Here is a 13,349-nt window from a genome sequence, read left to right on the forward strand (position 1 = left end):
TTGTTAGTAAATGATCAACCCATCAGATAGGTGGCAAATTTAAAAATGCTAAATCCCTTTCACAGTGATCAAATATTTACTACGGGTTTCATTTAGGTGTTGAAGTGATATGCTTTTGGATTTTTTTTTAATTCAAATTACAAAATACAAAAAAGCAGCAAAAATTGGGAAGAAAGTCATTTCAGGGGCACTATACAAAACAAAAGATTTCAAAGACATTAATTCCAGTGAATTTTGCATTCAGAAGATAGCATCAATGGGCAACAATGGATGATTATCTACTTTTGTCAATCCTAAAATATTGTTTCAATATCGTACTGCAACAGGAACTTAAGACTGCAAAATTAATTTAGCACAAAGGTGAGATAATTGGCAAAAGTTATCTATCATAATAATGCATAGAGGTGTCACATTTTTCTAGACTTGGTATCAATAAAATGCTGATATGTTTTTAATTGTACACCTTCCCTAGGTATGCATTTATATGAAATAATAATTGCATAGTGGATTGGTTGAATATAGCAGAGCCATTTTAGGTTTTTAAACCTGATTGGATCACTTAACATGTAACATTTTCTCAGCAATAAACTACTGAAAAGATTTTTAACTTTCTCCTTTTGATCAAGTGAATAATTTTAGATATTTTCTATATAAAAGTATTAAGAGGCAGAGAGTTAAAACTTATGCTTGTAGATCATTCCTTACTGTAGAAATACACGCATTCATATTATTTAGAGGTGAAAGTCAACATTGATTTCTTTTTATGCAGCCAGAAAAGCAGACATACTAGACACCACCATCAAGCATCACAGTATCATGCGAGTAACAATGAAAACAATCACTGTGTCCAGAACTATTATACAGTAACACCAAACTCACACAAAGTCCTTTCAACAAAAGAAAACTGTTCATGCTAGGTAAGAATGAGAATGATTTTTCCATGCATTGCAAAGAAGCACAATTGGGAATAATGAACATGAAGGATGAACTATATTACACAACACAAATATTAAAAATCAGACAATCAATTTAATATTTTCTTATTGAAAACATTTTCTAGCAATTGTATAATTTATTGGAATCTGAAGGAATGAACATTGACTCTAGCATTCTATTTCAATATTGCCATATCTTGTATTATCATTTACGAGAAGATAACAATTCATTGCAGTGCAAGGGAACTGTTAAGTAACAAATGAATCAAATGCAAGATTCTATGTGTCTTATTTATAAAAATGCATGTGTTGTTTCTGAAAATGAAAGTGCCCAAAGCAATATTTTCTGCCAAATAAATAATACCATTAATGAGAAAACTAATAGTATTAATAGTACTTACATAATAAAAAACTTAAGTAGTAATAAGTCTAAAACTAAAATTTAGACTTTCTTGAAAGTGAAACACAAGCATTTGTCCAATATTGTACTACAATTTACAATTTTATGAAGTAAAACCGCCTTTTGTACAAGAAATTGCAATGCGTAAGTAATGCTAAATTATCTCTAACCTTCAAATTGATGTAATATAATCATATTAAGATGTATCCACAACTTACTGTCCTTCCAATTCAGATATCATACCAGATAAGATCCTTTCCTGCCCAATTTCTTAGATTCAGTTATGTTACTATTAATGCTCTAGTCATGAGCATATACTGTATATTTGATATTCATTTTCTGATAGTTTAAATCCAGTTAAAGCTTCTGAGCATTTGTCCAAATCTTTCAAGAGCACTTTGTGCAGAATAACTGAGAGTGTTCTCCAGAACAATGCCAAAACTCTTCCACAACATTAATAAATAGCCCTGCCCAAGCTGAAAATAACATCAACGCATTTTAAAAATGCTGAGTTAGACGTAATTACAAACAAGCACATTTTCAACCCATCATCCTGACTTCATATTTTCAAAAATGTATTTTCAGGATTCTTGAACGCAAATATCAAAACAACCACTGAAAGAAAAAAAAGCAAATGATGCTAGTCATCAAAAATATAAACTGTACTCATTAGTAATGAAAATACAAATTCGTAAGGATTTATGTGTAGATTGAGAAAAGACTAGCAAAAAATGTGAATTTTTCAAAAACAATTGACGCCAATACTTCCATCATGATATTCCCACATTTAGTAAATATAGCCTTATCTTTCAGTACCTTTGGTTAGCTAAGCAATTACAGTACTTTCCAAGTAACAGTTCATTGGATTGGCATTGCATCAGTTGTGATGAATGACAGAGGATACACAATAAGTATCCTCTAAATTCGGGCTCTCTCAACCAGACTATGTAACAGTTTCTTCCCCCAAGCCATCAGACTCCTCAATACCCAGAGCCTGGACTGACACCAACCTACTGCCCTCTACTGTGCCTATTGTGTTGTTTATTATTTATTGTAGTACCTGCACTGTTTTCTGCACTTTATGCAGTCTTGGGTGGGTCTGTAGTCTAGTGTAGGTTTTGTGTTGTTTTGCGTAGTTCAGTGTAGTTTCAGGCCAAGACCCTTCATCAGGACTGTCCAATCACAAATAAAAGAAAATCTGCAGATGCTGGAATTCCAAGCAACACACACAAAATTCTGGAGGAACTCAGCAGGCCAGACAGCATCTATCAACCTCAGCCTGAAACGTCGACTGTGTACTCCTTTCCATGGATGCTGCCTGGCCTGCTGAGTTCCTCCAGCATTTTGTGTGTGTTGCTTGAACTGACTTATTGAGTTTACCATGTTATTCTCATTCCACATCTCCATCAATTGATGGCAACAAAAAAAGGGCAAAAGGGTGAGGGAAAAAAAAGCAATTCATAGTGCCTGTAGTGCCTGATGCACCATAACATCTTCTAGGCCAGTACCATAGACACAATGGGTAACAATGCAATTTCTTAAAAAGAATATGTTAGAATTAAATTATATACCTGATGCACAGAAATATCTATTGCAAACAGAGCAAAAGTAATTATGTCCTAATGCAAGGTCTCAACTTGAAACAACTATCCCTTTGCTTCCACAGATACTACCTAATCCATGAGTTCTTAGAGAAATCTTTGCACACTAAGTAAGTCAACCTATTTTATGCAAAGTTCACTTTATTTCTATACTATTACAATTAAACAAAATTGTGAATATCAAGATCAATTTCATAGTACATAAATAAGCCTTTAATAATTTGGAAAAGAAACAACAATTAAGTTTCTGAAGATATAATAAGCAAGCATACAAAATAGAACATGCAAAGTTGAATGAAATTGCAGTTTGAGACATAAACAGAAAATATTCAGCAGTTCAGGCAACATCTGTGGGCCTAAATCTCGAACTTTGTTTCCCTTCTACAGTATATATGCTGCTTAATGGGCAAAATGGTCCAAGTATTTGTCTTTTTTTTGTCAGATTTCCAGCATCTGCAATCAAGAATTGCTCTCAGTTGCCTTGCACGTTAGAGATTGCATGGCATATGTTGGCACTTCAATAACATCTGCAGAACTTGAAATTCTTTGGATGTGGAAGGAATCTGAGTTTGTTCCAGATATATTAAGTGAACTATTTGTAAATAAAATACTGTATTTGAAAAAATGTCAGATTAAGGCATATTAACACTATATGAACGTGCAACATACAAGTAAATCAGTTGAACAGCTCAAAATGTTAAACTATTTTGAAGGTTCCTGAGTTGAAACTTCAGGAACGACAGATAAGCATTGGATGATAAATTTTAGGAAATCGGGATTTATCTTCAGAGATGCCCATTAGAAAGACATTACTGACAGATTGGACAAACTTTATATCAGTGATCATATAATAAATATGGAGCTGGGTATGTTTTACAATACAATAGCATTTATTGGTGACAACTATCTATATTATGAATGGAAAGAAAACACCAACATGCAGATATGGTTGAATAAATCAAAATAAAAAAGAAAACGTAAAGCTGATTTTACTATTGACAAATATGGACCGGGTATGGATGAAACACATATTATAAAACCATTAAGAAAATTGAATTTGATCATAACTATTCATCATTCGGAAAGTTACTGGTTATGTTGACAACATGTTTTTAGCATGTTAAAAATCTCACTTCACTTGTTGGTGTCCTTTCTCTTAAAAGGAAACAGACACCAAATGGACAGTAAACCATGCAATAAAGCTGGAAGAACTCGGCAAGTCAGGCATCATCCTATGGAGAGAAATAAACAATTGACGTTTTGGGTGAGACCCTCCATCGGGAATGGAAGACAGTAGAAGCCAGAATAAAAAGGTAGGGGGAGGGGAAAGACCACAAGCTGTCAGGAATTAGATGAGTCAAGGTGAGAGGAGAAAGGTAGGTGGATGGCAGAGGGGGGAATGAAAGTGAATGTGAGAAACTAGGAAGTTATAGATGGAAGAGGCAAAAGGCTGAAGAAGGAATCTGACATGATAGGACAGTAGACCATGGAATAAAGGAGGTGAGGAACCAGAGGAAGGTGATTAGCAAGTCATGAGAGTAGGGGAGGGGAAGAGGTGAAAGGGCCACCTGAATGAACGAATACAAAGTGGAGGGGGGGGTGGTAAATAGAGGAGACTGGTTTCCGGAAGCCAGAGAAATCAATATTAATGCTGTCAGGTTGAAGGCTATCAAGATTACATATGACGTGTTGCTCCTTCAACCTGCTCCTTCTTCGTGGCAGTAGTGGCAACACATTATTGTGGGAATAGAAAGTGGAACTGAAATGAATGACCACCAGGAGATGCTGGCTGTTGCAGCAGATGGAAGAAAGATGGTCGATAAAGCAGTTCCCCAATCAGCATTGTGTCTCACCAATGTACAGGTGGCTGCACTGGGAGCACCATATGCAATCAGTGATCCCAACAGAGTCACAAGTGAAGTGCTGCCTCACTGGAAGGACTGTTTAGGGTCCTGAGTGATGGTTAGGGAGGAGGTGCAGAGGTAGATATAGCACTTTTCACAGTTGCAGGAGTAAGTGCCAGGAGGAAGACTGGTGGTGAAGGATGAGTGGACAGGGGAGTTATGGAAGGAGCAATCCCTGAGAAATGCAGAGTGAGGAAACAGTGAAGGAAAGAGATGAGCTTGGTAGTGGGATCCCATTGGTGATGGCAGAAGTTGGGAACAATGATGATTTGGATGCGGAGCTCATGGGGTGATTGGTGCTGATAAGGGAACCCCTAAACCTATTATATTCACAATATCCATTTGGACTATTGCATTCAGTTCTGATCACCTCATAAAGGAAGGATACAGAAGCTTTAGAGAGGATTCAGAAGTTATTTATCAGGATGATACCTGGATTGTAAAGCATGTCTTATGAGGATAGGTTGAGTGAGCCAGAGTTTTTCTCATTTGAGAAGAGGATATTAATTGATAAAGGTGTACAAGATGATAGGAGGTAAAGATCAAGTAAGGAGCTGGAGACATTTTACTAGGGCAGAGAAATCCAAGAGGGCATAACTTTAAAGTGCTGGGAGGAAGGCATAGGGGTGATGTCAGAGGCAGATTTATTACACAGTGTGGTAGATGTGTGGTGCACACTGCCAAGCTTGGTGGTACAGAAAGATAAATTAGGGACATTTAAGAGACTCTTCAGCAAATGGATGAAAGTAAAATGTAGGGCTACGCGGGAGGGAAAGGCTAGATTGATCTTGAAGTTGGTTAAAGAGTTGGCACAACATTGGTGGGCCAAAGGGCTTGTATTGTGCTGGACTGTTCTATATCTCATGTTCAATGTTGGGGTGGGAAGAAAGGGGTGAGGGTACACATTCATGAAATGGAGGAAATACGTCTCCAAAAAATTCATAGATGTTGGAAATCTAAAGCACCAACAAAGAATGCTGGATTTAATTAGCAGACCAGGCCACAATTATGAGAAAAGAAACAGAGCCAATATTTCAGGTCAGAGACCTTTAGTCAGAACTGAAAGTTAGACCAAATAATCTTGTAAAGCTGTACTGAGTTTGGGGAAGAGGGGAATGCCTCTTATCGGGTAAAACCGGTGTGACTATGAGAATAAATAGAGTTACCTGGTCAATTAGTGAAATGGAGCAGATCGAGGTCAAGAACATAGAGAAGTATCTGTGAGAATTGCAAAATGTAAAGCAGAAGATTGAGCCCAGCAGATCAAAGTGGGCATGTCCTCCACTCCCATGTTATAAAAAACACAAGATAAGGTAATATGGATGACTGAATGGACCAAGAAATCCAGTTACCTGAAGTTGCAAAGTTCACTTCAGTTGTCCCTGAAGTTGAATGATGTAACAGGAATAGAGCTTCCCCTGCTTCTCATACATTTCCCATACTTCTGCTCTGACCCCTCTAATCTAGAACAAAACAAGGATAGTGTTTCCTTGGTCCTCACCTACCACCCCACTGCCATATGTTCAACAGGTCTTTCTCTGCAATTTTGGTCACCTTCACAGAGGTTCCATGACTAGACACATCTTCCCCTCTGCTCCCCTTTCAGAATTTCACAAGGACTATTCCCTTCATGACTCCATAGCCCAATCTTCCATCTGCTAGGGCTTCCCTTTGCAACCACAGATGATGCAATACATATCGGTTCATCTCGTCCTTTTCCACCATCCAGGGACCGAAACAGTCTTTCTGTCATGGTCCCTTCTGGCAATCCCCCACCTTGCCATTTGCCTCAAGATTTGGGCCTCAATCACCTCATTTGGATTCCAATCATTCCCAGATACCACTAACTACACGCACCTGCTTCCCATCAAACGGCAGGATAAAGACCCTGTGACCACAGCAAGAAGCTGCCAGTTTGTTGGTTGACTCTTGTGAGAGTAAATCTTGTTTCCTATTCCTGAGAACTGTTAGTCCTAAGCTTTGCATCGTCTCCTGGATATTGGCTGCCTGTTTGTGGTGTTGCTATGCCTAATGACTCTGCCTCAGCATCTGTGTCCTGCACTTGGGTTTGTCCTCAGCCATGTCCTTGCAACAGAATGAAATGGCCAAACATGAACCCAGTGGACACAGACCCTGTGCAACAGGCCCTGGCCAGCCAGGACTACCTATTAGATGCCCACGACCAACTACTTCGGGAGAGCACAGAAAACCTTCAGACACCGTCCACGAATGTACATAAGGTCAGTGAACAAGCAGAATGGCTCTCTGCTCCTTTTCCTCTGTTCCCTCCAAGAATCCTGGCTACCCAAACCACACCGCTCGGGATGGCTTCACCCCTGGAATCAGCAACACCACCCCCTGGAGAGCCGTATGTACCCGAGCCCGAATCCTATGCCGGGGACCTAGGTAGGTGCTGGACTTTCCTGTTACAACGCTCCCTAGTCTTTGAGCTGCAGCCATATACCTACACTTCTGATAAATCAAAGATTGCGTACATCATGGGGCTGCTACGAGGGGATGCCTTGGCTTGGGCAACCGCGATATGGGACAACCGACCAGAGATTTGTTCCTCCTCCTCCTCCTTTGTTGCTGAAATGAGGAAAGTATTCAAGCAATCCATTCGGGGTAAGGATGCCGCGAAACGGTTGCTTACTCTCGTCAAGCTTCACGAAGTGTGGCCAAGTATGCCATTGAGTTCCAGACCTTAGCCGCAGACTCCGGGCGGAATGACGAGGCCCTACGGGAGATGTTCTGACAGGGCCTCTCGGACAAGATAAAGGATGAGTTGGCCGTGAGGGACGACACAGACGGTCTGGACTCATTGGTGTCGCTAGCCATTCAATTAGATTATGGACTTCAGGAATGTCTGAGAGAAAAGCCCACTCGCCCCTCTCCTTGGGTCAGCCTATGTCCCACCGTACCATCTTCTATCAGCACTAACCTCTCTCTTCCCCCTGTTCTTCGCAGAGATCCCACTCCTACTGTCCTGGTGAATCAAACAACCCTCCCTTCAGCAACCCAGATTCGGATGCTGATCCCGGCAACCGTGAATTACCAACAACTGTCCCTGTCTCTATCCACTTTGGTGGATTCCGGTGCTGAGGGCAACCTGCTGGATGAAGAGATAGCCACCCAGGCCGGAATACCTGATGAGCCGAGACTCCCCCACCTGCCCGTATAACCAACAACCATCCGGCATACACCGTCCGATGACTATTAGATGTGCGCCGTCGGGGCAGGGGTCCCCAATATCTGGTGGACTGGGAAGGGTATGGTCCAGAAGAGCGTTCCTGGGTTCCCTGCTTCTCCATCCTAGACCCTTCCCTCAACCAGGATTTTTGTCGGGACTATCCAGGCAAGCCAGGAGGATCACCTGGAGGCTCCCCCATTGAGGGGAGGGGGTTACTGTCATGGTCCCTTCTGGCAATCCCCCACCTTGCCATTTGCCTCAAGATTTGGGCCTCGATCACCACATTTAGATTCCAATCATTCCCAGGTACTACTAACTACACGCACCTGCTTCTCATCAAACGGCAGGATAAAAACCCTATGACCACAGCAAGAAGCTGCCGTTGGTCGACTCTTGTGAGAGTAAACCTTGTTTCCTATTCCTGAGAACTGTTAGTCCTAAACTTCGCATCGTCTCCTGGATATCGGCTCCCCATTCGCGGTGGTGCTACGCCTGACAACTCTGCCTCAGCATCTGTGTCCTGCACTTGGGTTCGTCCCAGCCACGTCCTTGCAACACTTTCCAAGTGAATCAGAATTCCCTTGCACTTCTTTCAATTCAGTCTAGTGCATTTAGTGTTCACAATATGGTCTCCTATCCATTGCAGATACCAAATAGATAGAACAATTGTCTTTGCAGAACACTTGTAAAATACCTTTCTACAGAGGCACAATTGAGAACATCCTGACTGGCTGTATCACTGACTGATATGGGAACTGTACTTCCCTCAATCGCAGGACCCTGCAGTGAGTGGTGTGGACTGCCCAGCACATCTATAGATGTGAAATTCAGGAGATTTACAAGGACAGGTATGTAAAAAGGGCCCGAAAGATCATTGGGGACCTGAGTCACCCCAACCACAAACTGTTCCAGCTGCTACCATTTGGGGAAACCGTACCACAGCATAAAACCAGGACAAACAGGCTCCAGGACAGCTTCTTCCACCAGGCCATCAGACTGATGAATTCATTCTGATACAAGTCTATTTCTATATTATATTGACTGTCCTGTTGTACATACTATTTATTATAAATTACTATAAATGGCACATTTAGATGGAGATGTAACGTAAAGATTTTACTCATGTATATGAAGGGCATAAGTAATCAATTCAATTCAACCAGCCCACAGCAACAACCCAGAGCTCCCTGTTACGTTCCACTTTAATTCCTCACTTCCACTCTGACCTAATGATCTCCTAAATGTTCACAGTAATGGAGGGTTATGGGCTGAGGGTGAGTCGGTGGGACTAGGTGAGAGTAAGTGTTCGGCACGGACTAGAAGGGCCGAGATGGTCTGTTTCCGTGCTGTAATTGTTATCTGGTTATAAAGCTGACTGGAACTTGAACAGCACTGCATTTTCCAATAGGTCACATTGCAGTCTTCTAGATTCAATATTGAATGTTACAACTTGATTACTCAGTCCGTACCAATCATCTATCTGTAATATTCATTCAGCTTGCATCTTTAAACCTTAAACCTTTTTTTCCTCCCTCTGGGAAAGGAGCAGATGCCGACTATGATCTGCTGGGTTCATCTTCCTGCTCTGCGTTTTGCAACACCCGTATTCTTTTTATGAAGTTCTATACTATGGAAACAGGTTCTCTGGTCCAATTCATCCATGCCAATCAAGATGTTTATCTTGTTTCAGTATTTTTGGTCTATGTTCACACACTCTAACTGCTCCCATTCATTAAGTGTCTAGTTAAACTTGTTTACAGCTTACCCTAGTGGTTACCTTGCAATTACCCTCTCAAATATATGCCACCCCCCACCCTCCCTGCAGCTTTAGAAACTTCTTTCACTTTCTACAATTCCAACCTGAAACATTGAATTTATTTCTCTTCCCACAGATGCAATCTCACCTGATCTTCCATTTTTGTCTCTGTTTTAAAATCTACCATGTAATTATATACAAGCATTATTCACACAATGATCCAAAATGTCCTTAAAATGATGAAAGCTCAGAGTACCAGTTCTGACTTGAAGAAGTGCATATTATTAATTCAAAGCAATTCAGTGATAACAATAAAAACTGTCTTCACATTTTAAGGGTGGCTGCACTTACTCTAAATACAATGCAATATTAGAGAAAAGTATTGCTGCTGGATTACAAAGATAAGCCTCTAAAACCTCAGAACTAATTCACCCACATATCTTTGATCGTTATTGTATGCTAAAGAAGTGCTTTTGCATATAACCTTTTATTAGTGATCATTATATTTCTCATAAAATACAATAAAAACAATCTTAAGGAAATGATAACTATTTGTATATCTGTATTGACCTGATCTGGGTCCAAATACAGTTTATGTGGAACAATAAATAAAGTTCCAAATAATAACTAAAGGCAGAGTCATAGGAAACATTTATATGTTCAGGAACAGTTATTACCCCTCAACCATCAGGCTCTTGAACCAAAAAGGATAACTTCACTCAACTTCACATGCCCAATCACTGAAATGTTCCCACAACCTATGGACTCGCTTTCAAGGGCTCTTCACCTCATGTTCTCAATATTAATCTATTATTTTTTTTTTTTTTGTATTTGTTCAGTTTGTTGTCTTTTGCACATTGGTTGAGTGTCCAAGTTGGTGTGGTCTTTCATTAATTCTATTATGGTTTTATTTTATTATGGATTTATTGAGTATGGGCACAAGAAAATGAATCTTAGTATATAGTGACATATATGTACTTTTATTAAAAAAATTGACTTTGAACATTGAACTTGGTGACTATTTATAACTTATATCTGAAACAACTTTTGGATACAGTGGAAAAAGAACTAAAAATTATAAAGGAAAGATTTGATACTAACAAATTATCACTGAATCTAAGTAATACTAAATTCATAATATTTGGAAATGGTGGGAAAGCAGTTGGAAAAGATTCTTAGAGATAGGATCTGTGGGCATTTAGAGAATCATGGACTGATCAGGGACAGTCAGCATGGCTTTGTGAAGGGCAGATCGTGTCTAACAAGCCTGATAGAGTTCTTTGAGGAGATGACCAGGCATATAGATGAGGGTAGTGCAGTGGATGTGATTTATATGGATTTTAGTAAGACATTTGACAAGGTTCCACAGGGTAGGGTTATTCAGAAAGTCAGAAGGCATGGGATCCAGGGAAGTTTGGCCAGGTGGATTCAGAATTGGCTTGCCTGCAGAAGGCAGAGGGTCGTGGTGGAGGGAGTACCTTCAGATTGGAGGACTGTGACTAGTGGTGCCCCACAAGGATCTGTTCTGGGACCTCTACTTTTAGTGATTTTTATTAATGACCTGGATGTGGGGGTACAAGGTGGGTTGGTAAGTTTGCAGACGACACAAAGGTTGGTGGTGTTATAGATAGTGTAGAGGGTTGTTGAAGATTGCAGAGAGACATTGATAGGATGCAGAAGTGGGCTGAGAAGTGGCAGATGGAGTTCAACCTGGAGAAGTGAGGTGGTACACTTTGGAAGGACAAACTTCAAGGCAGAGTACAAAGTAAATGGCAGGATACATGGTAGTGTGGAGGAGCAGAGGGATCTGGGGGTACATGTCCACAGATCCCTGAAAGTTGCCTCACAGGTAGATAGGGTAGTTAAGAAAGCTTATGGGGTGTTAGCTTTCATAAGTCGAGGGATAGAGTTTAAGAGTCGTGATGTAATGATACAGCTCTATAAAACTCTGGTTAGGCCACACTTGGAGTACTGTGTCCAGTTCTGGTCGCCTCACTATAGGAAGGATGTGGAAGCATTGGAAAGGGTACAGAGGAGATTTACCAGGATGCTGCCTGGTTTAGAGAGTATGCATTATGATCAGAGATTAAGGGAGCTAGGGCTTTACTGTTTGGAGAGAAGGAGGATGAGAGGAGACATGATAGAGGTGTACAAGATGATAAGAGGAATAGATAGTGGATAGCCGTGCCTCTTCCCCAGGGCACCACTGCTCAATACAAGAGGACATGGCTTTATGGTAAGCGCAAGATGTCTTAAATCAGGAATCTTTGTATACATTATACTGTTCACTTATAGTTCCATGCATGACTTACTGTGTAGAGGTGTGGGGGAAATACAAACAAAACAAATACAAACTCAATTTTTCTACTCCAAAAGAAAGTCATATGAATTGTAAATAAGACAAGTTATTACGAGCCAACCAATCCACTATTTATTCAACTAAACACTTTAAAATTCAGTGATTTTGTAGATTTTAAAATAATACAAATTATGCATAAAGTAAAAAATGGTCAGCTACCACAAAGTATCCAAAGGTTGTTTAAAATGAGAGAAAGGCAATGTGATTTGAGAGGAACATGTACATTTCAAAAACAAAGGATAAGAACAAATGTAAAAAAACATTGTATTTCAGTCAGAGGGGTGAATCTATGGAACAGTTGTTGCGAGAATTTAAAAACATACACCACACAAGTTTAAAAAATTATTTAAAAATAATTTAATGAACAAATATAAAATACATTATTTAAAATGAATGGGAGTGATGTAAATAAATGATACTTGGAATTGGATTTTGTGTTAAAAGATTATGAAATTTTTTTGTTTTGATGTGATAATTGATGCCAAATATGTTGTTGTATAAGTAAGAGGGTTAGGCATGATAAGCTGTAGCTTCAGCCTACACCCTTTCGGTCTGTTTTAAAGAATATCTTTTTTTTTGTTGTAAATTTGTCCTATGAAATCATCATTGAAAATGATGCTTTTTATGTTTGTACTGACCAAAATAAATTTCATTCATTCATTTATTAAAAATACGTATTTTCGCAATTTACTAACAACTTTAATTTTGCATTATAAACATCTATGTTCACAATTGTAATGGAAGTTTCCCTTATATAAATGGTCATGTTTCAATTGTCAGTGGTCACTCCATTCTCAATACTGTAATGCTAAGGGCCATCACAAAAGAAGCTGTATAACTATAGCATTAAGAACATTATGTAGCTTAATTCATCATAATGTGGATATGTGAATGGAGATATGAACAGATTACTTGATCTTAAGTGAACACCGACTTACAGCTGCACATCCCGGACTAATTATCAGAAACCCTCTAATCCCAATTCACATGAAGACTTTAAACAATCTTTACTGTTACAGGGTATTGATGTTATCTTAAAAGTTCTGCACTGGAACACAACATCCCATTGAAACTTCCATCCTAAATCCCTTTGTCCTAGTATATAATGGTATTTCCTTGAAAAGCTATAATCTAGTTCAACACAATCATACCCTTAGCTCTAATCAACAGACTCCAAAACCTGGGCCTCTGTAACTCCCCCTGC

The 13,349-nt window shown here is 39.5% G+C and overlaps 1 protein-coding gene and 1 long non-coding RNA gene across 9 annotated transcripts in view; one reads left to right on the forward strand and one right to left on the reverse strand.

The window, feature by feature from the left end:
• The window catches only part of nlgn1 (neuroligin 1), a 544,310-nt gene that overhangs the window by 483,333 nt on the left and 47,628 nt on the right, over positions 1-13,349 (reverse strand). The window contains exon 2 of one of the 7 annotated variants that reach the window (XM_072255347.1): positions 1,881-1,892. The exons of 4 other annotated variants lie outside the window; for them this stretch is intronic. In XM_072255347.1, coding sequence (XP_072111448.1) covers positions 1,881-1,892 — 12 coding nt within the window. Of the gene's footprint in view, positions 1-1,880; positions 1,893-3,076; positions 3,084-7,902; positions 7,912-13,349 lie in introns of all 7 variants that reach the window. 2 more of the 7 variants (XM_072255344.1, XM_072255346.1) reach the window with 2 other exon arrangements.
• LOC140196332 (uncharacterized) lies at positions 834-8,865 on the forward strand. Of its 2 annotated transcripts, none has more exons than XR_011885682.1 (3): positions 834-917; positions 4,100-4,249; positions 8,807-8,865. It is a non-coding gene; the product is annotated as an uncharacterized lncRNA (long non-coding RNA). The 2 variants fall into 2 exon arrangements; XR_011885681.1 differs by lacking the exon at positions 834-917 and adding an exon at positions 3,006-3,046.

Source organism: Mobula birostris, chromosome 4 (genome assembly GCF_030028105.1).
Source record: "Mobula birostris isolate sMobBir1 chromosome 4, sMobBir1.hap1, whole genome shotgun sequence".
NCBI classification, from domain to species: Eukaryota; Metazoa; Chordata; class Chondrichthyes; order Myliobatiformes; family Myliobatidae; genus Mobula; species Mobula birostris.